At 37.7% G+C, this 26,819-nt stretch overlaps 1 protein-coding gene across 2 annotated transcripts in view; it reads left to right on the top strand.

Moving 5' to 3' along the window:
- Positions 1-10,049: 10,049 nt before the first annotated feature.
- Positions 10,050-26,819, top strand: part of PTPRR (protein tyrosine phosphatase receptor type R) — a 271,414-nt gene continuing 254,644 nt past the window's right edge. The window contains exon 1 of one of the 2 annotated variants that reach the window (XM_032170734.2): positions 10,050-10,463. In XM_032170734.2, the coding sequence (XP_032026625.1) occupies positions 10,406-10,463 (58 nt within the window). In that variant the 5' untranslated portion in view covers positions 10,050-10,405. The remainder of the gene's footprint in view (positions 10,464-26,819) is intronic. The other variant, XM_032170735.2, reaches the window with a different exon arrangement.

Below are 26,819 nucleotides of genomic sequence, written 5' to 3'. Positions count from 1 at the left end.
TCAAACAACATATCAACAAAATGTCAGCAGATGATTCCACTATTTTTGGAATGTATGCGATATAGTATATCCTACCGTAATGTGACTTCAAATGACTTGACTTCACTGAACATAGGTACAAGTGTTGCCCTATCACATATAGTTTCTGATGAATGAGTCGAACTTAAGACCATAAACAACTGCTTCATTGTCTGGATGTATTAGTGGTTGTGTTATAGTCAATGGACATTTTTAGTAAGATTCCTCCAACTCTTCATGTTATAGAGGTGCAGGTGTCTAACAAGAAAAAAAAATTTCTTCTGAAATGCTTTGCAACCACAAACTATAGACTAATAAACCACCCCATTCTCTATTATAGACATCCAGCAGCAAGAATCAGTGAAAGAAATAAGTATTTTAAAAAGTTTAAACTTTTATTTAATATTATTATTATTATTATTAATATTATTATTTTGAGATGGAGTCTTGCTCTGTTGCCCAGGCTGGAATTCAATGGTGCTATCTCAGCTCACTGCAACCTCCACCTCATAGGTTCAATCTCCCACCTCAGCCTCCCGACTAGCTGGGATTACAGGCATCCACCATCATGCCCGACTAATTTTTGAATTTTCATAGAAACGAGGTTTCACCATGTTGGCCAGGCCAGGGCAGGTTTTGGACTCCTGACCTCAGGTGATCTGCCTGCCTTGGCCTCCCAAAGTGCTGGGATTACAGGTGTGAGCTACTGTGCCCGGCATTAAACTTTTAGTTTTAAGGAATGAAGAGTCAACACTGGGGCCTGTTGTGGGGCGGGGGGAGCAGGGAGGGATAGCATTGGAGATATACCTAATGTAAATGACGAGTTAATGGGTGCAGCACACCAACATGGCACATGTATACATATGTAACACACCTGCACGTTGTGTACATGTATCTTAGAACTTAAAGTATAATAAACATATATATATATACAAAAAAGAATGAAGAGTCTGTGAGGGAGGCATTAAGGCCTATATTTGGGAGATATTCTTTTAAATCATCTTGTAGTTATGTGAGAAAATAATGTACAGAAATGAGAGAAAGATTAAATGATCTAATCAACCCATAGTTACAATCCCAGGATATACTTAGTGTCCCAGGCTGTTGTGTGAACAAGTTGTTCCAAAGTGGCCTCATTCAAGGAAATCTAAAAGAATGGCCAAGCATTGCAAGAAATGTATTTGAATGCTCAAAGTAGATAGGCTAAGCCGTAACAGAGGGCTGTCACATCTGTGTGCTGCTCAGGATGATGGATAGTATAAGTGCAGCCTGATTAGTGTCTTGGGATAAACAGAGAGCTAATGCAGGAGAGTCAGAGGTTTGTAAATAAATCTATTACTGACATCTTGGATGAATCTGACCTTTGCAGTGCCAGAATAGATGACAATACAATACATTGGTACCAAGGGCTAGCTCCAAGGAAACTTTGTTCTTCGTTTTGAATAAAATTTTAATGATGAACCAATAGCAGAATCTATAGGTATATATAGCCTTTCTGCTTTTCGTATTTTGTGTTTTACTACAATAGCATAATTCACATATGCACAGAAAAGTAGATCTGCCTTGTTTTAAGTACCTAATTTTTTACCTTAGGATACATATTGCTGCCTTTGTGTATGTGTATCAAATGCTTTAATTTAACAAAACTACAACTGTGTTAAGTTATAAAATGTAATTGTTATCCATCTTGAAGTCTGTGTCTTGGGATAAGAACACTGTTTTCAATTTAAGTATTAAAATAAGTTCTATCATTAAGCAGGGATGTTGTACAATACAGCTTATAACAGCATAGTGCTAGGGGTCACCATACCTGAGTTCTAATCCCAGCTTCACCACTTACCAAGTGGACGGCTATAGGCAAATTACTAGCTTCATTGAGCTTCAGTTTTCTCCTGTATTACAAAAAAAAAAAATACTTCACAGAGCTCTTGTGAGAGTTCAATGTGATAATACATATTTTTGGAATTTTAGTGCTTTTCCTCCCCTGTTCATATTGCCCCTTGCTATTTCATTGTTTTCTTCAAAGTGTAGATCATTCTTCTTGTTATGGTTGGGAAAATACTGAAAAATAATAATGGTGAATTTATATACCTGAACATGATATTTTCATCTGTGAATTTCCAATTCATTCCTTTTCATCCTGAGCTATATTCCACTCTCAATATAGCTTAATTCACCTCAATTATTTACTTTGTAAAAAGAAATTATTTTTCTTCTTTTCTCCTCTTATAAAAGATAGCTCTCAGACAAAAGGCAATAGACTTTGGGATTGATAAAGTGGCTGCATAAAGGATGGGAAAGGGCAAGCACAGAACGAATCTTAATGAGGTGTTGATCACTGTTACCTATTGTTCCCTTACATGTTCAGAAGTTCCTTGAATCCATTTTGCTGCTTTATATCTCTGCCACTGGCTCACACAATTCCATGGGCTTTCTCTTTATGTAGAGCAGTTAGAACCTACTTATCCAGCCAGACTCAGTTCATTTCCTGTTGCCCACCAGTTTCTTGCCTGCTGCCCATCCCCTCCTCTGCTCCCACCCTCCATGGAAGAAATCATTTCCTCCATTCTTCTCCATTCTATCTTAAGCATCTTTCTAACACAGTTCCTCTAAGCATGATTTTACTTGCTGTCTTTGTTCACTAGATGTTAGGGCCCAGAGTCCACTGCCACAAGCAATGTCTCACGTTCTCCTGGAGACAATCTCCTATGAGTGTTCCTCACCACAGAACTTTACTGTGGGGCCAGGTATCTCATGCCCAGCCCTGATCTAATAATCTAATTCTAGTGAGCAACCTACAACTGAGTGTGTGTGTGTGTGTGTGTGTGTGTATGTGTGTGTGTGTGTGTGTTACTAGAGGTAGTATAATACAGTGGTTTGGTATCAAATTATCAGATGTACATCTTAATTCTATCAATTTACTGTTTTTTATTTTTTTATTTTATTTTATTATTATACTTTAGGTTTTAGGGTACATGTGCACAATGTGCAGGTTTGTTACATATGTATCCATGTGCCATGTTGGTTTGCTGCACCCATTAGCTCGTCATTTAGCATTAGGTATATCTCCTAATGCTGTCCTTCCCCCCTCACCCCACCCCACAACAGTCCCCGGAGTGTGATGTTCCCCTTTTTGTGTCCATGAGTTCTCATTGTTCAATTCCCACCTATGAGTGAGAACATGCAGCGTTTGGTTTTTTGTCCTTGCGATAGTTTACTGAGAATGATGTTTTCCAGTTTCATCCATGTCCCTACAAAGGACATTAACTCATCATTTTTTATGACTGCATAGTATTCCATGGTGTATATGTGCCACATTTTCTTAATCCAGTCTATTGTTGTTGGACATTTCGGTTGGTTCCAAGTCTTTGCTATTGTGAATAGTGCCGCAATAATCATACGTGTGCATGTGTCTTTATAGCAGCATGATTTCTAGTCCTTTGGGTATATACCCAGTAATGGGATGGCTGGGTCAAATGGTATTTCTAGTTCTAGATCCCTGAGGAATCGCCACACTGACTTCCACAATGGTTGAACTAGTTTACAGTCCCACCAACAGTGTAAAAGTGTTCCTATTTCTCCACATCCTCTCCAGCACCTGTCATTTCCTGACTTTTTAATGATGGCCATTCTAACTGGTGTGAGATGGTATCTCACTGTGGTTTTGATTTGCATTTCTCTGATGGCCAGTGATGATGAGCATTTTTTCATGTGTTTTTTGGCTGCATAAATGTCTTGTTTTGAGAAGTGTCTGTTCATGTCCTTCGCCCACTTTTTGATGGGGTTGTTTGTTTTTTTCTTGTAAATTTGTTTGAGTTCATTGTAGATTCTGGATATTAGCCCTTTGTCAGATGAGTAGGTTGCAAAAATTTTCTCCCATTCTGTAGGTTGCCTGTTCACTCTGATGGTGGTTTCTTTTGCTGTGCAGAAGCTCTTTAGTTTAATTAGATCCCATTTGTCAATTTTGGCTTTTGTTGCCATTGCTTTTGGTGTTTTAGACATGAAGTCCTTGCCCATGCCTATGTCCTGAACGGTATTGCCTAGGTTTTCTTGTAGGATTTTAATGGTTTTAGATCTAACATTTAAGTCTTTAATCCACCTTGAATTAATTTTTGTATAAGGCGTAAGGAAGGGATCCAGTTTCAGCTTTCTACATATGGCCAGCCAGTTTTCCCAGCACCATTTATTAAATAGGGAATCCTTTCCCCATTGCTTGTTTTTGTCAGGTTTGTCAAAGATCAGATAGTTGTAGATATGCGGCATCATTTCTGAGGACTCTGTTCTGTTCCATTGATCTATGTCTCTGTTGTGGTACCAGTACCATGCTGTTTTGGTTACTGTAGCCTTGTAGTATACTTTGAAGTCAGGTAGTGTGATGCCTCCAACTTTGTTCTTTTAGCTTAGGATTGACTTGGCAATGCGGGCTCTTTTTTGGTTCCATATGAACTTTAAAGTAGTTTTTTCCAATTCAGTGAAGAAAGTCATTGGTAGCTTGATGGGGATGGCATTGAATCTATAAATTACCTTGGGCAGTATGGCCATTTTCACGATATTGATTCTTCCAACCCATGAGCATGGAATGTTCTTCCATTTGTTTGTATCCTCTTGTATTTCATTGAGCAGTGGTTTGTAGTTCTTCTTGAAGAGGTCCTTCACATCTCTTGTAAGTCAGATTCTTAGGTATTTTATTGTCTTTGAAGCAATTGTGAATGGGAGTTCACTCATGATTTGGCTCTCTGTTTGTCTGTGATTGGTGTACAAGAATGCTTGTGATTTTTGTACATTGATTTTGTATCCTGAGACTTTGCTGAAGTTGCTAATCAGCTTAAGGGGATTTTGGGCTGAGACGATGGGGTTTTCTAGATATACAATCATGTCATCTGCAAACAGGGACAATTTGACTTCCTCTTTTCCTAATTGAATATCCTTTATTTCCTTCTCCTGCCTGATTGCTCTGGCCAGAACTTCCAGCACTATGTTGAATAGGAGTGGTGAGAGAGGGCATCCCTGTCTTGTGCCGGTTTTCAAAGGGAATGCTTCCAGTTTTTGCCCATTCAGTATGATATTGGCTGTGGGTTTGTCATAGATAGCTCTTATTATTTTGAGATACGTCCCATCAATACCTAATTTATTGAGAGTTTTTATCATGAAGGGTTGTTGAATTTTGTCAAAGGCCTTTTCTGCATCTATTGAGATAATCATGTGGTTTTTATTCTGTTTATATGCTGGATTACATTTATTGATTTGCATATGTTGAACCAGCCTTGCATCCCAGGGATGAAGCCCACTTGATCATGGTGTATAAGCTTTTTGATGTGCTGCTGGATTTGGTTTGCCAGTATTTTATTGAGGATTTTTGCATCAATGTTCATCAAGGATATTGATCTGAAATTCTCTTTTTTGGTTATGTCTCTGCCAGGCTTTGGTGTCAGGACGATGCTGGCTTCATAAAATGTGTTAGGGAGGATTCCCTCTTTTTCTATCGATTGGAATAGTTTCACAGGGGATGGTACCAGTTCCTCCTTGTACCTCTGGTAGAATTCGGCTGTGAATCCATCAGGTCCTGGACTCTTTTTGGTTAGTAATCTATTGATTATTGCCACAATTTCAGAACCTGTTATTGGTCTATTCAGAGATTCAACTTCTTCCTGGTTTAGTCTTGGAAGGGTGTATTTGTCGAGGAATTTATCCATTTCTTCTAGATTTTCTAGTTTATTTGCATAGAGGTATTTGTAGTATTCTCTGATGGTAGATTGTATTTCTGTGGGATTGGTGGTGATATCCCCTTTTTCATTTTTTATTGCATCTATTTGATTCTTCTCTCTTTTCTTCTTTATTAGTCTTGCTAGTTGTCTATGAATTTTGTTGATCTTTTCAAAAAACCAGCTCCTGGATTCATTAATGTTTTGAAGGGTTTTTTGTGTCTCTATTTCCATCAGTTCTGCTCTGAGTTTCATTATTTCTAGCCTTCTGCTAGCTTTTGAATGTGTTTGCTCTTGCTTTTCTAGTTCTTTTAATTGTGATGTTAGGGTGTCAATTTTGGATCTTTCCTGCTTTCTCTTGTGGGCCTTTAGTGCTATAAATTTCCCTCTACACACTGCTTTGAATGTGTCCCAGAGATTCTGGTATGTTGTGTCTTTGTTCTCGTTGGCTTCAAAGAACATCTTTATTTCTGCCTTCATTTCGTTATGTACCCAGTAGTCATTCAGGAGCCGGTTGTTCAGTTTCCATGTAGTTGAGCGGTTTTGAGTGAGTTTATTGATCCTGAGTTCTAGTTTGATTGCACTGTGGTCTGAGAGACAGTTTGTTATAATTTCTGTTCTTTTACATTTGCTGAAGAGAGCTTTACTTCCAACTATGTGGTCAATTTTGGAATAGGTGTGGTGTGGTGCTGAAAAAAATGTGTATTCTGTTGATTTGGGGTGGAGAGTTCTGTAGATGTCTATTAGGTCCACTTTGTGCAGAGCTGAGTTCAATTCCTGGATATCCTTGTTAACTTTCTGTCTCGTTGATCTGTCTAATGTTGACAGTGGAGTGTTAAAATCTCCCATTATTATTGTGTGGGAGTTTAAGTCCCTTTGTAGGTCACTCAGGACTTGCTTTATGAATCTGGGTGCTCCTGTGTTGGGTGCATATATGTTTAGGATAGTTAGCTCTTCTTGTTGAATTGATCCCTTTACCATTATGTAACGGCCTATCAATTTACTTTTTAACTGATTACTTACTACTTGATTTTGGGCAAGTTACTTCTCCATGCCTCAACTGTCTTATCTCTAAAATGAAATCATTATAGTACCCTTTTGTAGAAATATTATAATGTTTAAATAGGACATCCAAATGCTTAGAATAGAGCCTGGCACACAGGAAGCACAGTCAATGTTAGCCATAACTATACTTAAATAATAGTAATCTAAATAACTTAATTAGGAGACCCTTATAATCAATGGATCTGATTTCTCAATTTAAAGTGTTTTAAGGAAAGATGGCTGACATGGACAATTTTCATCCATTTATAGAGAAGTAAATATGGATGCTCATAATGATTAAATCCGTTTTGACGGCAGGCTCTGAAAGCCTTCTTTCTTGCATAAATTTTCTCTAAGACTCGCCTCATAAGAAAAAGAAATTATGTATCTTATGTGGAAGAAAAGTCCATGTGATATTTTTTATTTATCTTATAAAATGTAAATGATTCTTTTATGACATAGCCCTGTAGGCCACTACTAATTGGTATAGTTCTCTCATAGTAATTTCCATGCTTCTTTGAATTGGAACTAACTTTTTAAAACCCTGATGCAGTGTTTTAACCAAGCTTTTTTTCCAAAACACCAAGTCACCTTCACTAGCATTAGATCACAGTTAAGGAAAAACAGCACCTATCGACTCAGAATATTTCTGTATGAGTTAAGTGGTTGACTTTTTCACTAATTGGCTAATTCATTCATTGCTGTTTGACTTCATGAACAGCAATGAGTGAATTAGCCAATTAGTGAAAAAGTGAATTGAAGCCATTAGAAGTATGATATTAGATTGACTCACATAGGAATATGAACTTTTTTGTTACTTTGTCATTTCTAAGTAAATTAATAATGAATGTCTAGTCACCAAAATTACAGCCCACTCAGGGTTATTTTTACCATGCTGAACTAACTATTCTAACGATATATCCAGCCAAATTGGAAATTGGAAAATTTTGCTGCTAAAGGAATTTTTATGCACAGTTTAACAATTCAGCTACCTGCAGCCCTGAACAAAATACATTGCCAGCAGGATGCTTTTTGGCAAAGTCATAGTCAATTATAATAATGGAAATTTTAAATGCCCCACCAATAAATGTTGGAATTATCTGTGGAAAAGGAAGGGGTTCAGAACATTACTGCAGCATTGTTTCATTACCGTAAGTAAGTACATTTTATTCTTGGAGACCTATGTAAGTTTGATAATTAGTTATTTTAGGAAACAAGAAAATAAGAAAAATACACCTATTGTAAGTGGGATACAATTTTGTTTCCCTAACCTCCAGCCCTGCAGCAGTTCTAGTACCAGATGTTAGATGAGAAGAGTTATTCTTCTAAGCTTTACAGACTGCTAAATAAATTATCTCAAAGGTTGATTCAGTAAGAATTCAAAGAGTTAATTGTCAGTATTGAACTTTATCAACTATAATTTTCATTCATTTTTGAGTATCTATTTTGCATGAGGCATTGCTCTAGGGAGTTGGGACATATCAACAAATAAAGTCATCAAAGTTCTTCAACATTGGAGCTCAAATTCCATTTTGCGGGGGAGTAGGGAAATAGATACTAAACAATAGATTTTATAAGTAATTATTTTGGTTTGTTAGAAAGTGATACGGGAAAAGCAAACTGGAGGACAGTGAATCAGGAATAGGAGAAGAGGTTGCAGCTTAGAGTGGTTTGGGGTGAAATGATAGTGCCACAGAAATGGAGTGTGCCACACGCATGGGGGAATAGGGGGTGGAGCACGTTGCTAGAGAGGGGCTCCATATGTCACTATTTTCAGCAGAGAAGTCCTGTCAAGATATTAAAAATGCATCTCATTGTCCCCGTCTCCCACTTGTTGGAGTGCTTCCTGGCCTTGTCTCTCAGAGCTGAAGGTGACATAAATCATAAAAGAAATAAATGGCACCGCCTAGGCTCTCTGATCTTGTAAGGCCCCACCTAATTTAAGCTTTGGTGGATAGCCTATTTCCCATTAGTTGCCTCAATTCACAGAGGATGGAGAAAGAAAGCACTGAATGAGATGTGCAGCTCAACTCAATGGGCACTTTTTAGCCTCAATTATTTGGCTAGGACAACTTTATTCAGTTTAATGGAATACAAAACTCAGCAATTCTTATGGAGACTTCAATGTGCTGTAAAACAAACCACAGATAAATGAACTGTCTGAAAGAATAATATGAGGCACTGCTAAACAAGTGTTGTGGAAGAGAAAGATCACTGTAATCTAGAGTTAGTTAGAGTTTGGGCTTTCTGGAAAAATGAGACCAACATTACACCTTCGAAAACTCTAGTGTGGTGGTGGTGCAAGTGGAGGAAAATAGGAAAGAGGCAACAGTGTCCATGAAGACACAGAGGCAGAAAGGGCAGTGGCCCTGGGATAGTCAAAAGAGAGAAGTCTAGCTGAGGGACTTCTTGACTTGACTAGCAGCAATTAGCCATGACTAATAAGGCTTTCCACACTCCAAAGACTTAGATGGGGGGATAAAAAACCATCTACATTAGGCAGACTGTGGTAGCCTCCCTAGAGACACAGAGCTGGGCCGGATGAGTCCAGGCACTGAAGTGATCTATTATCTTTCACCTTAAAGAGTAAAAGGGAAACTAAAGTTAATTACCCCCACGAAACAAAAAGGTGCCTTCTTTTGCTTCAATTACATGGATATATTCTACTAGTCTAAAGGTATCGTCTCACTTCTTTCTGTCACTGTGAGGACTTGAGTCAGAAGAAAGTTTAAATACAGTCATTGAGCTGGAAAGAGTGGAAAGAGAAGCAAAGAGGGGGAAGCTGTAGGAAGGACGAAGGCACCCCCGAGATACATGGTTACTGCTTACACCAAGCAGCTGCCTTGGGAACGCTTCCCCCAAGCAGCCAGAATGCTCAGCAGTAGAAGACACCTCTATTCCTGTAGGCGAGTCCTGGGAAGCTGGTCAATCTGCAAATGCCAATTCCCAGCAGTGAGCTCGGTCCACTTGTAAATCAAGATTTGGGGAAAGAGTAGGGTGGGTGGCATGGTTGACACTGTCATCAGCTCCCTCCTCTGACTCCTCTGGTCATGCCCCCATCTACTCTCACTCAGCTACACCCCACCTTCGGATTTGTGATGGACGCTGGGTCCCTAGTAACCACAGCAAGCGCCTCCCCCGCACTTCCCCCTTCCCACGCCCCACCCCCCACCCCCAACCACCACCCCAGCGACGGAGCCTACTCTGCTCCAAGCCGCCGCTAAGACCCGGAGAAGCGGAATTTCACTTTGAAACTCCCTTGCCTCGTGAGGGCCGGCGCTGGGCATGCTCAGTAGCCGCGGCGCTGCTGCTGGGCTGCTGGGCTGCTGGGCTGGCGCGGAGTCCACCCTGCCGTCTCCGCCTTGGCTTCTTGGCGTCCAGAAGGCCAGGCATTTGCCGCCTCTGAGCGCTTCTGTTCCCCTTACCCGCAACCTCCTACTCCTCTTCCTCTCTCCCTCTCTTAGGGAGGTTGAAGCTGGTGCTGGTTTCTGTCGGCGCCACAGACTGACTGCTCTGCAAACCCCAGCTGAGGACCTGAATCCCGGAGACTAGAAGACCCTTGGCGGTGGCTCTTTCTAACAGCACTTTACCTGAAGTGGGGTCGTGGTGGAGTTTCTCCTCCACCTCTCAATGCAAACACTATGCGGAGAGCAGTCGGCTTCCCTGCGCTGTGCCTGCTCCTTAATCTTCACGCTGCAGGTAAGGGGTTGCCAGGCTTAGAGCCGGAGCTGTGCATGAGATGGGAAACTGCACATGCTTAAGGACTCTAGGAAAAGCTTGCCTTGCGAAGAAAGCCTTTCTAAAAAGGTAAAGCAGGACAGTACCTGACAGGGAATGGGTGAGGGAGTCGTGCACCTGTTGGAAAACTGAGGCCGAAAACTTAACCTAAAATTAGCTCTTGATTTTTCTTTACCTTATACGAAAATAGTGAACATTTTCAATATGAATACAGGTTTGCTACCCCCTTCGCCTCCCCTCCGTCTAGATTCCCTGCTCTTGTTTCTAGGCTATGCACTTAACTGTCAATTTTTCAGGAGAGGGACAAGACATCCTGCTGGATGTAACCTTTTCTACTGCAGCGGCTACTACATTCATAAGGTCTCTTGGTCTAGCGAGCGCTCATTGGAAGGCATTGGCAGTAACCTGATGGACCACATCTCCGCCCAAAAGATCGAAATACATGGTTCACATTAGTGATGCTGCACCAGGCTCCTTTGGCCCCTGCTCTTGTCACTCTAATCTTCTAAACCAATAAGAGGAAGGAAAGGTTTCAAATAGAATCCTCTTGTCTCTTTCAGCACCATGGCTAGCGTCCGCTGGCACTTAAAAAAAAAAAAAAAAAAAAAAAAAACAATTACAGTTCCAAAGCTGACAATCCTGGGTTGGGCACTGGCCCTCGGACAGATTTGATAAGGTGTAACCAAGAGTAACAGTGAGACTGCTCCCAAATATAAATAGATTTGAGGCACCAGAATCAATATCAAGTCTCGTGTGGAAGCAAACGTTGGGAAGTACCTGAGAGATATTATATGTGGTGTCCCTGCTTTTTGCATACATAGCACCTCTATTTAATGCAGACAGACTTGCTAGGCTGAATTCCTTATCATTGTCACACACACACACGAGCCAAAATAAAATATGGCAGGGAGATTTTAGAAACCCTACTGTGACAGCAGTTGTCCATGCAGTAGTCCTGTAACAACCAGAGACTAGGCATTTTCCCTGAGTGTGCTTCTCATCCAATCGCACATACCCATTCATTCCTTCAAGCAACATTTGCTGAGTGTATACTATGTTCTAGGGGTAGTGAGTAAAAATCATTGTTCTGAAATTACAATCCTTGCAGTATCTTTTTTAAAAGAGTGGGTGAATTTTATTCTCTGTGTACAATAGTGGGAGTGAAATATGGTATTCTTATTCCAGCTAATGCTATTATTTAAATGTATCATGAATCTTTTGAGCAAATAATGCATAGGATTATTAAAGCTGTTATTAAATACACGTTAATTGTTATAATTATGATGTTATATTGTGGGGTTTTCAATAGTTCTTTGGTACATTTTGAAAACCAGAAAATAGCTATGACTTGATTATTAAATTATTTGCAAACAGCTGTAGTGAATTATTTCATTACCGCATACAATTCTTCAATGCTGAAATGTGGGATGAAAACATACACATTGGGTTGAGTTTTATTTATAGTATTGCTTAATAATAGACTGATACAAACATTCATTACAGAAAATTCTCAATTCTTACTAAGGTAGCAATGATTTAGCTGGTCTGCCAACAATATCAGTGTAGTCATTTTTTCAAAATTAACATATAAAAAAGTTTAAAGATCACATTTGATACATCTTGAGTAATTATACCTTAAAAGTTATAAATAAACTGAAGCATGTGAAAAACATGTCTTGATTTACTGTAGATGAATATTTCGGATGAGAAAAATGAGGACTTTTGCTCATCAGATGAGAAACCTAGAAGCCTGTAGCCCTAGATTATACCTGGAGCTCTGCCAAAGGGTATATTACCAAAGCCAATCCAATCCATCTCTACTTCAACTTTTTAATTTGCAAAACAAACATAAAAAGTAAGATTAATCAACCAATTTTAATTTAATAAGAAAATGCATTTAAGGGCATTTTTATATTTCAGTCGCAAGATGCTAAATATTCATTGTATTCATATTTAATATAGTGAAATATATTGGTGTTTTATCACAGATTGCAAGTTTAATATTATAGTTCTCTTGCCAATTTCATTTTAAATGCATTTTCATTTTAAACAGCAATTTGTGGGTCACAAGCTGTCATCAGATCAAAATTTATCACAGTTATCTAATAACATTGTTAGGGCTTTTCATCAGAACTAAAACAAACACAGCTCGTTGGTCTAAGCTTCTATACATTTGGAGATTAAGAAAATAAGTGGACGGGATGACAAAGATCAAGAAATCACTAATATCTCTGCTTGTTGAATGTGTGAGTTTGTTACTTTTATGGAAGACTTTTCTCTCAGAACAGAGGCCGACTTCATAAAGAAGGGAAATGAATTCTATACATTCGGGCCTCTTTAACTGTAAAGCTAATTGATCCATTTTGGTTACACCCGGGGTATCAGCAACTGCTTTATGCTGGTGGAACTGATGACATCTTATAATGCTTTAGAGATGGGAGGAATGGGCTAACGGGATGTAAGCATTCTTTTTAGCTATACTAGGAACTGTTGCCTTCAATATAACCATGCCTGTAATGTAAGTAGCAAACTGCTTGCAACTTGAGTGCCATCTCCCATTATTTTGGTTATGGTTGCCTAAGACACTGTTGGGGGAAAAAAGAAGATTATGACTCGGATTCTGGCTAGGGAGAAGTACTCTGATCTATAATAGCTATGGGAGAAAAATGAGGAGTGGGTACAGTGCTGTGTAAGTGGCATCTCTGGGTAAATTAACACTAAAGGATTACTAAGCATGGTTCTTGTTAGAGAAGCTAGACAAAACTCTACCCATGGCAGCCGATTTTTATAGATCGCCCAACAAGGAAGGTGTGGTTATTGTCCATCCAACTGCTTATTTTACAGGTGAGAACATGAAGATCTAGAGTATTAAAGTGGTAGTTAATTGCATAGTTGGGATATAAGCCCAGGTTTCCAGACCCGTGGTTGCACACTATATAAAATTATACACTGGTTCTACAATAGGTGGGGCCACCATTGATTAAGTTAGTGGTGTAAAATACTTTTTACCTAACTGTCCTTGTTCTTTACTCTTTCGTGAACCAGTTTAATATATAAACTCCAGTTGAAAATACCACTTCAGGAATATTCAAGAAGGCAATTAAAAGCCACCACAATAATATGAATGGTAAAAAAATATTATGTGGAAGATCCACAGAGCTTATTTTCTTCAGCATTTCTCCTCTTCCTTTGTCTAAAGAAGCATATTCCATTTGAGGAGATATTATTTATAGGGTTGTATTTTAGTTGCAAATGAGTACATTTTTGAGATATATTAAAAATTCTCATGTGAAAGCTTTCTTTTTCCTAGGGAATGTTTTGCTAACAAAATACAGAAACTGATTTCAATCCATTGCTTTCTCTTCGAGTTCTGGAAAAGGTTCTTTCAAATTTCTGTGTTGTTCTTACTATCAGCCTTTTTTTTTTCCATACATCCATCATGTTTATTTAGCATATGTCCTTATGTATACGGAGGTTTTGAAAAGTTTGTTTTCTTGGCCTATGATTATGTCTCAGTCTTCAAATACCACTTTTAGTTTGGAAGCTGAGAAAGAGGAAGTAAGTTGTTATTTCACATTCTCAGCAAACTATCGCAAGGACAAAAAACCAAACACCGCATGTTCTCACTCATAGGTGGGAATTGAACAATGAGAACACATGGACACAGGAAGGGGAACATCACACTATCAGCCTTTTTGAATGGCACAAAGACTGCCTTCAATGTATCTCCTGAAACTATCTCTTCACTCTCAGAGAAGTGCATAGTCAATTTCTCTAGTCTCTGAGAAGAAAGGTATTCTATGATGGTGCCAAGAAGATCTGGGAGGTGATTTGCAGAAGTACCACTCTCAAAAGAAAGGATAGACTAACAGGTAAATGATATATTTTAAGATTTTAAGATGTTCCTTAGAACTCCAGAATTTGTTTTTCCCATTGAAAATCACTCAATATAGACCTTACAATGGTCTAGAGTCTCTCTCCACATTATTTCTATGATATTATCTCTACTTTCTTCTTTTTTTGCCTCTCTCCAGCCATATTTATCCTTCTGTTTCTAGAAGATGCCAGGCACTCACCCTTTCATACTGTTTTGCTTTTTTCTTTCTCCAGCTATCTCCATAGCTTAATCCCACAATAATTTTAGGACTTTAATTAAATATTACCTTCTTAATGGGGTTATCCTATTTCATATTTCATTTTCCCTTCCCCCCATCACCCAGATAAAAATTCTAGCACCCTTTCCCTCCTTAATTTTTCTTTCCCCAGAGGTCTTCACCACCTAACATACAATATATTTTACTTTTGTTTATTGTAGTTTCCCCTGTCTGTATTAAAATGTAAGCCCGTTTAGGGCACATATTTTTGCCTGTTTTGTTTATTGTTGCATGTATTGGAGGTCCTGGGCTACCTAGTTCCTGGGGGCAGTTCTTGACATAAAATCTTTCTAAAAATTAAATAAATATGTTAAATAAATAACATAATACAGTGATATTTCTGGTCTCTTCTTTTTGCATTTAATATCTTCTTAACACCCACAAAAAACACACATAGTCCACTTAGCCACTTCCAGAATGGACTTAAACAGAGCTCATTTGTCCAAAACTCATGTTGCCTCACATGCCCCCAAAACACACTATCTCTAACAGATTTTGCTGTCCTTGTGAACTGAAGGGCAATAAAGGATGGGTTTGTGTTAGACCAGAACTACTAATCAACTCAGGAAAAATGTCTTTCAAACTGATTGCCAGATATTGTTCAGCCCAAATGCTTTGCTGACTGGCTACATTTTCACTTCTCAGTGAAATGCCCTGTACATGTAGGAATGGCTACAGGGATCAGCTGATTTACAAACAGAGAGTCTAATACACTAGGAAAAACTGATTTGCTTCGTTGGTACTTAAGAGACATAGGAATATGTATATTGGAGATGACATATTTCTAGCACCTCCAATAGAATAGCACCTCACATATTCCATTGGAAATCACATCCTGTCTAACACCTTGTAAAAATTCTGGGATGCATTATGCACATTCAGCCTTTTCTTCTTTATTTCTCACCTACTTCTCTATCAACTTCAGTCCTCATCCTATCATCCTATGGTTGAACATAATTAAAGAGGTTATTATAATGTACGTTCTTGTTATCAATGCATTTCTATAGTATTTATCTATTTTGACCCCTTTCTGAATTTTAAAATTTTTCCTCACTTGACTTCCACAGACAGTCATTACTTCCTAGCTTCCCTCTTATCTCTCCAGCCATTTCTCAATTTGTACTTTTAGGTCTTCTGCTATGTATTATTTAATGGTTAGTGCTCTCTACAACTTGTCATTGATTTTGTGTTATTTTTCTCTGTATACAATCTCCCTGGATAATTATACTCAGACTTGCATGTCAAAGATTCCAAAATCCACATTTCCATCTCAGTTATCTCCCCTGAACTCTGGTTCTATATTGAAAATTACCTAGAAGTCATTGTAAATTCCATAGTAATATTTTTGTTTTTTGTTTGTTGTTGTTGTTGTTGTTGTTGTTGTTGTTGTTAGAGACAGGGCCTCACTCTGTCACCTAAGCTTGAGTGCAGCGGTACAATCATGGCTCCCTGCAGCCTCGACCTCCTGTGCTCAAGCAATCCTCCTGCCTCAACCTCAGAGAGTGCTGGGATTATAGGTGTGAGCCACAGTACCTGGCCCCACAATAATCTGTTTTTACTCAACACCTCTCAACACAATTACTCTGATAAATATTCCCTAACATTGTGAATAACACCAGGATTCGTCACAATGACCCACGTCTGAAATGAATAATTGATCCTAGATCATCCCTTTGCTACTTTCATCTTAAAGGTTTCCAACTCTTCTCATAATATGTTCTCCACTCTCCATGATCATGTAACTGCCTTGAGACAGATCCTTATTTCTCACATAATATCTTGTGATGACCTCCTATCAAATTTATTCTTTATAATAATGTCAGAGGTGAAACTCTTAAAAGCATACCTGATCATATTCTTTCTCCATAAAATTCTTTAATACAGCTATCTTCTTTTCTTTTAGAATAAACTCCAAACTCGTTAGCAAGGCAAAGTCTTTTGCGATGAGGGCTTCTCATCATGCCCTCCTTTGCACGCTAATATCACACTAAGACAAAATTTCCTTTGGTTTGCCATGTCTTGAATCATTTCACATACTGTTCTATTTCTCTTAAATACCAATACTCTGCTCCTTTTTTTAGATGACTCTTTCTCCAACTTCAAATGTTGATAAGGCATAGCCCACTTTGAGAATCTTTTTTTTTGGATGCCTCACATCATTCAAGTAGCTCTCCTACATTTCCCTTTTCGATCCTGTATATTCCCCTGTCAATGTACTTAACCTGTATACTGAAGTTTTTTGAGAACAATAACACACTTGCAGCTTTATTTCTATATACTTATTCCCTAGAACTATGCTTGTTACCTAATATGGCATCAGTAAGTGTTCAATGAATGAATACATATATTAAATGTATTTGGTAAAATGAATTATGATAAATTAATTTACATTGACCAAGAGATTATATCTCATCTTCATGACCATAAAGAAGATAATTGACTTTACTACTGTTACCTTAATGCAATTTACACTTATTGACAACAAGGAAATGGAGATGGGACAGAAAACTTTCTATATAAATACAGTCCGTAAGATAAGTTTGTGTCCCATGGGCATGATGCTATTTGTAGTGTACTTGTGTGCTGAACGCTTTCTAGATGGATAGACATTCTTGCATGATTTTCCAGTACTACTTAAGAATAGAATGAGACTTTTTTTTTTACTTTGAAGAGCTCAAAGAGTTAGATAAACAACATACCATGATAGTTGTCTACTACAAAATGGACCTGGAACTCCTAACCCTGATTACTGATCGGTTATTATCTACCTAGAGCAAATACAAGACATTTACACATTCAAAATCGGGTAGGAGTGTGAGATAGTGGTTTCAATAAATCAAGACCAAAAATTATTCAACCCTCCTTTGCTCTCTGAAATAAAAACCAAATCATCACACAAAATGTCTGAATATTTGAGTGGTTGTATACATTTTTTCTCTCATTTTAGGTGTATGCGGCCTTTATAGAACCATAAAGTTTTTGGATCCCACGTATTTTTTCTTATAGAAGACATTCTTACACCTGAAGAATGGAGACTATTTTGTGAATTATTTAAAAATCGCTTTATGTGAGATGATCAGATCACAAATCAAAAGCCCATTCATTGCCATTAGTATTAGAGATAACATAGATGTTATATTTTATGGTAAGTTTATTGTTAAATCTTAAAAGTTGTTCTGTGAGTCAAATTCAAAAGCTAGTGAAAGCCATTTTTTCCTTTAAAAGGGGATTTGAAAGATTCTACTTGGCCCATGAGTGCATTTTTCATCTTCAAGGCATTTACAAATGCTGACACATTTAGAGTAGCGTTGATGTTTCCCAACATAAAGGATGTTAGTAGTTTCGAAAAAGAAAGATGTAATGCTAAAATATTATTTTAAGATCAAATTTCCTAATGCTTATGTACCATATAATGTAACTATAAGTGCCTACTATAGTAATGATATTTGCCACAAAAAGACAATTAGCAAATTTATATGGTAAACATTAGCACTTTCCTTTTGAATCATTTTTATTCATAATGACTGCATAAACTTTCCTCATAATCAAATCTCATTTGATTTTAATATATTAAGATGTTAATGTCCATTAAAATTGCAGCCACCTGGACCAACAACAAAGCAAAACTATTGTTTATATTATGCAGCCGTCTAGAACTTAGCAAATGCCAAGTTCATTGGGGAAATTAATTATTTTTTCCTATTTCTATTTTATTTTTTATTTCCTTTTTTTCAGATTTAAAGCAATGTCCATTTTCTGGCTTAAATGAGAAGACTGGCCTCAGGCAGTCCTAAACTACTGATTCTTTGGAAAGGAGCACTTAATGAGCACAGAGTAAAAGCATCTCACAGTGATTCACTGGCCTGTACAGCATTATGTACAGAGCAAGACTCTACAGCTATTTCACTGTACTAATGATCCAATTCCTGAGGCACACTGGAGAGAAAAGGAAGCAATAAGTGCACAGAACCAGGTCACCACTGGGTGACTTTCACTTATCTGGGAAAAATGATCAAACATAATATCATAGTGAGTTAGTTAGGTTGAAAGACCATCAATCCGTTAATGTAAATATATGGCTTTCAATCATAAGTAATTTAGTTTCTTTGTCTTCTTGACTCAAGGTAGTATTTTAAAAATTCTCCCTAAAGAAAATAAAGTAGCTTAAACAGAAGAAAGGAGGAAATTTAAACAAGGGGAAATGTCATGTTTCTAGATAACTTTTTAGCAGAACTCCATAGTAGTTGAGAGTTAAGTGGGATAATATATCCAAACTTGCAGTCTTAGAGAGTGGCATAGAAGTGTTAGACATTATGTGATTAGACTAAGGAGATGATAAATGGTTAACTTGTACCTTGGAGTAATTTCTTATTCTTTTTATGTTTATGCCAATACTGGGTAAGCATACACACCTAGATAAATTCTGGATTCTGTTTTTTTTTTTTTTTTCATTTGAGCCTTTTCTTGGTAGTTTTCATCTGTATGCTATAGGCAGGAGCCTGATCATATGTGCAGGTTTGTAGTAGACTATGAAGCTCTAAAACATCTACCTCCCTGCAGATATCTCTCCCAATGCCTTTTCTAAAAGTTTCATCTAAACATGAATTCTAGCATCATGTCTTCAGCAAGTTCTACTTAAATGAATGTGAAATACAAATTTCTCTTGGCTATGCCTGATTGTGACTGAAAATGTGTAACATTCACATAAACATAAATCTGAAGTGTCTAGTTCCTACTGCACTGCCTTGCTTAGCAGGTAGTCTAGACTTGTCCTAGGATACATCTTCCTAATTAGTCCCTCTAGGGACCCACAAAGGGTGAGAAGCTCAAGCATGGACCAGAGATGCTGCTCATAGGTCTATAGGCTTCCCATCTGTTGTCTACTCCTCTGGCCATCCTTCTTCTCTACTGACCAACTGATACTCTCCTATTTACCATTTGTAGCCCATGGAATTTCTAGACCATTGGGCTGCAGGTCCATGTGGAAGGCTGCCCGTGGTTCTGCAGACACCAGCCAAGACAGGGGTGTTTGAATGTAAAGGGATAGAAGGAGGGGCATGGGTATGGGAAGAACGTAATAGAAAAGGTCACATACAGCCACAACCTATTCGTGGAACTACTCACCACTCCCCTAAAGCCCAGGCTACTCAGCTGACCCTGCTTTTCCAGGACTCTTCTCGCTGCTGATTTTACCTCAGGTGACCTATTATTTATAGCTCCAGTTTGACTCCCTTGGAGACCCATAGTTCACAAGAAAACTCAGAATTCAGTTATAGAAACTTTTTCATGATGCTTCCCTTCTCTATGCAAATCCAGAGACACATCTGGCAGCTGTTTCAGTGCCTCTGAAAATTCCATGACATTTAAGAAGCTCACTAGGGCAATTCTCATGAGTCCTCACAAGCCTGGTCCCCTTGGGCATTTGGGCATGGCTCTTGGCATTGCTGGGCACCTCTGTATCTCTAGAGATCAGGATTTCCCATCAGGCATTCATTGGTTACTTTTGATTGTTTTATTTCCTCATACTGGGAATGCCTGATATTTAGAGGGCTTAAATTATAAATTTTATCATGTTATTTGTAACTCCTAAATCTGAGCATTAACTGAAGCTATAGAAATATAATAAAAAGTCTTCCTCTCAAGACAAGCATTGGATTTCATATGGAAGAGACAAATAGATTTCCTTTTAAGACAGGAAGGAGATAACAAATGAGTATTTTCTAAATCCCTTTGATGTGCTAAACTCTACCCAAGGTGCTTTTGTAAGATAATTGTCTTACCTTTTAGGATTGAAAAATGTTTTGAAATGGCATGCTTATACTTCAGAAACAACAAAAATATGCCTTAACTCATGTAGTACAATAAAAACAAACAAACAAACAAAATTTGGGCTCTAGGATCTGACTACCTGAGTTCAAATCCCGTCTTCTCCCATTTAAAAAGCTAACGTATAAGGCCCTGCAGCATGGAACCTGGAACACTGAATATATTCTATATTCAATATTAGTAGTTGTAGGAGTTGTATTAACATGTGAAAACTTTCATTGGTCCTGTATTTCCTATAGCTGAAATACAAGACAAATGAAAAGAAAATATAAAAAGAAAAATGGTGCACATTGACTATTGACCTATTTTTAAAAATCACTCTAAAACCTTCGTTTGTGAAGAGTATATGCTATGAAAATCAAATAAGCATGTCCCAATTTTTAAAACACTAGTAAAACCTTCATCTTATAAATTTTTAAATGCTCATAATTAGCAAGTTCATGTTGAAGAAACTAAATGCTGCTTTCAAAACAAGTATATAAGAGAAAAAAAAACCTCTAACCACCAGAAGCACTGCCACCATGGGCAACCTTTCTTCTGACAAAGTATCTGTCAGTCTCAGGGATTGGGTAGGACATGCGGTATCATCACTCCTGCTACCCTACTTTACAGACTATATGAATCCACAACATCCAACAAAGGCCAAAACACTCCACTTCTAATGCTGACTTTCAGTCTTAGAGAAATATGTATTAGACAGGGAAAGTTTGATATCCTACAATGGGTTTATGTGAAAGCGGCCCTGATTAACAGAGGCTTTCCTTATACTAATATTTTGTTTTGTTCCTTTGAGTGGAGACTTGAAGAAGTTTTTCTACCCTGATGGAGAGATTCAGTTCAGATTAAGTGACAGGTGTACCTTTTTTTTGTAAAGTTTGATGAAAAGCTTTGTTCTGGAAAGGAGTGCCAGCATGAAATGTGTCTCTGACTATAGGTACATTCTGAAGCAGATCAATTTTAGGAAAAAGCTGAGGATCTGGACAGTGATTCTTCATGCCTGTGCACAATTTGCATACTCCAATTTGAAAATCCTGTTCACATATCTCTGATGTGTGTGTGGTGGGGGAGGGTATGCACTTTATGAAATCAAACAGAGTTCTCACACATGCAATTAGCGAATCAGGTGTCCTGTCTCCCCTTGGGTTAAGTTTTGCTGAGTCTGCAGCTAATTCCCAGTGGGTGCAGGATCAATTCCTGCCAGTCCAGGCCTGTCTTGTGCCTCTGGTACCCAATACCTCACCCTGCAGCATCAGCTCTCACTGCTGGCAGGGCCCCTCAGGTCCTCCCTCCACCAGCCCTTCATGTCTTGAAGTTTACACTTGGGAACTATGTTTCTAATCTGAGCTTCAGTCTCCAATTTTCTCTTTCTTCTCCACCCTCAGCTAAACTGGGTAGTTTCTGCTTCCTATTCCAGGATAGATCTCTTCTCAGAAAGGATATGCCACACTGATCTACTTCAGATAAGAATAGCTGTTAATTATATGGCCCTTCCTTAATTTTCATTTTTCAAAGAATCATTAGAAAGCAGAGCCTTAGCCCAGTGCCATTAATTTCAAATGGTGGATGAAGGAGCAAGAACAAGATGGAATAGCAGTGTTGAAAGGGTCTACCAAGTGCCCCTCAAATCCCAAAACATAGGCAAGGGAGACCAGGACAGGGATCTCTTCAAGTGGCCAACTACAGACCTCTTTCCCCACTGATATGGTTTGGCTGTGTCCTCACCCAAATCTCATCTTGAATTGTAGTTCTCATAATCCCCACCTGTTGTGGGAGGGACCAGGTGGAGATAATTGAATCATGGGGTGGTTTCCCCTATCCTGTTCTTGTGGTAGTGAGTTAGTTCTCACGAGATCTGATGGTTTTATAAGGGACTTCACCCTTCGCTGGGCCCTCATTCTCTCACTTGCTGCCGTGTGAAAAAGGATGTGTTTGCTTCCCCTTCTGCCGATTCTAAGTTCTCTGAGGCCTTCCCAGCCATGTGGAACTGTGAGTCAATTACACCTCTTTTTCTTTATAAGTTACCCAGTCTCTGGTATGTCTTTATTAACAGCATGAGAATGGAATAATACACCTGCTATGTTTTAATATAATTCCTAATCTGCTGTGAGAATTATTCTTAAAACAGACACTTTTTTTTTCCTTTGTCTTAAAATTGGAGCCCAGTTTTTAAGTCGTCTGGAGAACTCTGCTATGAAAACAATGGAGATAGTTTCTAATCTTTATTTGAAAACAATTATATTTTAGCTGTTTGTATAACAATGAACGACGTATAAAATTAGTTTCTAAATGCACTACTTCATTATTCAGTGAGGGCATATGGAACTGAATTCCTGTGATTTCTGCAGTCTTAGCTTTCTAGCCATATGAGCATTTTTCTGCCTTTTCCCAGAGGGTGTAGTTTGATAGTCCTCTCTTAATGGCTGTATAACCTTTAACATATAGTAGCATTCACTCCTGTCAACCTCTCCTCCCAGTATCCTTTGACTCAATACTTCAGAAACTGGGGGACATCTGATTGCTATACCTCAGCTGGCACACATTTCACTTTTTCCAACAGAGTCTGAGGCCCAAGGTCTTAATGCTCATTCTTTCTTCATGACTTATGTCTAGTCACATTGTCCCAAGGTACTGTTTTAATTGTATTATGTTCCACTTGGTAATAGACATTTATCAAATGAAAAATAACTCTATTAAAGCTGGGCAAAAATCAGGAAACATGAACCCCTTTCGTTGCAATTTTACCACCAGCAAATAGCAGACAATGGATTTTTCCTGAAACAGCTGTCAATTCTGTGACTCCCAAATAGAGGTTTACACTGTTCAGCTCAACTTTCAGTGGATAAACGGGGAGAAGTAAGAGATATCCAGAGTATTTACGCTGGGCTGAGAGTGGAAGGAGGAGCCGCTTTTCCTAATAGAATATTTTGGGAAATGTGAAAAAACATGTGAGGAAACTTTACAAGGTGATTAAAATCATCCATTACTCTAATGGGATTCAGGTTCTTCTCTTAAATAGAAGCGATCGGAGCTAGCACTATAAAAATAGAACGATTACTTTGCCATTGGTTTCTTTATTTTTATTATAGATGTATTGGACACATCACTGGTCAAATATGTGGAGAGTTTAAATAATATTAAAGAATGTCACAACACTTCCTGGTGGAATTATATTTTCACATCTTAGTAGCCAGTGCATAGACTGGGTCTTAGAAAAACCAGTCCTGGAAGGACGTGTTAAAATTTTATTTTAGTTTTCTTTAAGGCTAGTCAATTGAAGGAGTAGGAGTGGAGAAGGAACAAAGAAATCTGCAACTGGTTGTGATCAATTAGTTGTAAACACCACTGCACTGGGACCAGCCTTGGAAGTGTTCTTTTAATGATAAGTTCATCCAAGTGTTTTTTGGGTCCGTGTTTATAATTTTGGCAAATTTAATTATTGTCATCTTATAGAAACTGATTTTTTTTAAAAAACTTTTTATAACAAAATGGCTGGTTTAAGGATAAATATTTTTGTCAAATTGGTTATTTGGTGGCAGGATGCAAAACAAAACAATATGTGTACATACAAATATATACATACATATGCATATATTGTTGGAACATAACTAAGGCACAGAAACTGAATTCTATAAAACTGGCTTTGTATATAGCATATGTTATATTTTGGGAGGTTATCCTAACATTGGTTGTCATATTTTGGGAAGGCTGTAATGTTTATCAGTGAGGTTTAGTGTTATTACTGTTGACACTTTTAACTGGAGATTAGTATTCTGGTTATCTCTTGTTACCGTTACCAGTAGAATGATAGAACAACTAAATAATACATTTAATATTAGCCTCCTTACATCCCAGAGTAGAATTTCTGGAAATCCCTGCTTCTGTAAGTTCCCAAAGGGTCTTTTATACTATTTATGGAAAAACTTACTTCTTTAAAGAAAATAAATCAGGACCATGCAAAATCTAACTGAATCGTGGCTTCTTTTTTTACTGAAATATATTTCTAATCTAGTTGTAGATATGCAAGAACCACCTACATTTTCTGATGAGAAGACTGAGGCTCATTGGGGTGAGCTAACAGATGAGAAGAGAGAAGTTGGGAGGTCATTTAAATTAGAATCTAGGTCCCTCCTTTATTTCTTAGTTCTTTCCTCTTAATAAAAAGCATGTTTCTTTCCTTTCTCAATACTAAATAGGCATCTTTCCCAAAAGAACTTTTATTGCTACAGTTGTGTATTTTAAATTTTCCTGAGAGGCATTAACAAATCAAATAAATGGGAGCCTAATCATTTCTCATGCATAAATTCTCAAGGGAAGCCCCTGATGCTATCCATTTATCTCTCCTTTCTAGAGAAGGTGTTAACATTCCTAACTAAACAATGATTGTCTTTTCAAAAAATGATTACACAGTAAAAGCCTTTTTTTTGATTGTTCACTTTTTAAAGTCTCTTTAGAGACCACTGTTTTATTCTTTCCTTCCACAAGTTATTGACATTGACTTAAGTACTTGCAATGCAAGGATTTATTCTGAGAGAGTGTATACAAGGCTGTTCTACTTTATGCATTCAGGAATAACCAACACTGAATTTGAAATAATGAATCATAATGTACTCTAACTAAACATTGTAATTTCATTCATTTCTCTTTCCTTTGTTAAAGATCTCTCCAGAGGCTACCAAGGTCATACCCAGAATGAAATTTCAATTGTGCAATTTTATGACCATCAAATCTCACTGGTTATTTTCATGTAAATGTTGTTTTTTGATAAAAGTTCTTTTATTTTAAATGTAGATTAGTATCTTTGACAAGCTACTTACTAAACATTCTGTAAGAGACACTCTATCCCTCACAGGTAGGGAAAACTGTCACTGAACTCTCAATGAAGACAAGAAGTCCTACCACATATTTCATATCAACTTTCTTTACAATAACTCTTTCAATTCCTCTCCATTCTCCTGAAACCTTCCATCTTTCATCCCTAGTCTTCACTGTCTTATGAGATGACTTCGTCATCTTCTACACAGAAAATATAGACACCATCAAAAGATAATTTTCTCAACTTCCAACACCAAACCCGTTAACATCCCTAATCTCCCTCCCCTCTACGTATAATGAAATAAATACCTTCCTCAAATCCAAGGCTCATTCCTCTGCCTGTACTCTGAGTCCTCTCTCCTCCTATCTTCTGGGTGAGTTCAGTCTACTAATTATTCCAGCTGCTTTCTCTTATATCTGATCACTCCTTTCAGCTGGCTCCTTCTCCTTGAGGATTAAATGTGCCGAAATCTACTTTCTTAAAAAGAAACCAAAAACACATCCCTCAACCCTATCTTTCCTTCCTGGTAACACATAGTCACTCTCTTATTCCACCTAAACTTGATTTTTCCACTTATTTTGTTTCTACTTTATCTCCTACTCAGTCCTCATTTCAGTTAAATTTAGCTTTCTGTCCCTTCCCAACATGTAAATTCATTGATGATATTTCTTATGAAAAAGACTTAAATTTAGCGATGAGAAAAGATGTTTGGTATAGTTATGCTTGAAAAAAGTAGCTTACAAAACATAATATAGTATAACCTATTGACTTTTTTGGTATGTAGTTCTATGAATTTTCACACATGTATAGATTCATGTCATCACAACCACAATCTGGATACAGAACAGTTCGCTCACCACAAAAAACTTCCTACTATCTTTTTGTCTCCAACTCCTACACCCAAATAACCACTGATCTGTATTTCTTAACTATATTTTTCTGTCTTTTGAGAATGTCATATAATGGAAAAATATAGTGACTTTTTGAGACTGGCTTCTTTCACTCAATGCCTTTTGTATTCAAGTTGTGTGGATCAATAGCCCATTTCTTTTTACTGATGAGTGGTATTACATTGTTTAGATGTATCATAGTTTATCCACTCATTGAAGGACATTTGAGTTGTTTCCATTTGGGGGCAATTATGAATAGACTTGCTAATAAAATTTGTTTACAGACATTTGTGGGAATATACATTTTTATTTCTCTAGAGTAAGAATGTAGAAGTGAAATTGCTATATCATATGGTAAGTATGTGTTTAACTTTACAAAAACTGTCAAACCATTTTCCAGAGTGCCTTTGCCATTTTGCACTCTCACCTGCAAGGTCTGAGACTTCCAGTTGCTCCAGATCCTCCCTAGTATTATTAGTACGTTTCATTTTAGCAATTCTAATATCATATCACAATTTTTAATATGCATTTTCCTATTGGCTAATAGAAACGGACATATTTTCATTTGCTAATTTGCTATTCATGTATGCTCTTTAATACAGTGTTCAAGTCTTTAGCCCATTTTTAAACTGGT

The sequence above is a fragment of the Hylobates moloch genome, unplaced genomic scaffold, assembly GCF_009828535.3.
Source record: "Hylobates moloch isolate HMO894 unplaced genomic scaffold, HMol_V3 SCAFFOLD_12, whole genome shotgun sequence".
NCBI classification, from domain to species: domain Eukaryota; kingdom Metazoa; phylum Chordata; class Mammalia; order Primates; family Hylobatidae; genus Hylobates; species Hylobates moloch.
The sequence above is the reverse complement of the archived record's forward strand: the minus strand, read 5'-3'. Positions and strand labels throughout refer to the sequence as shown.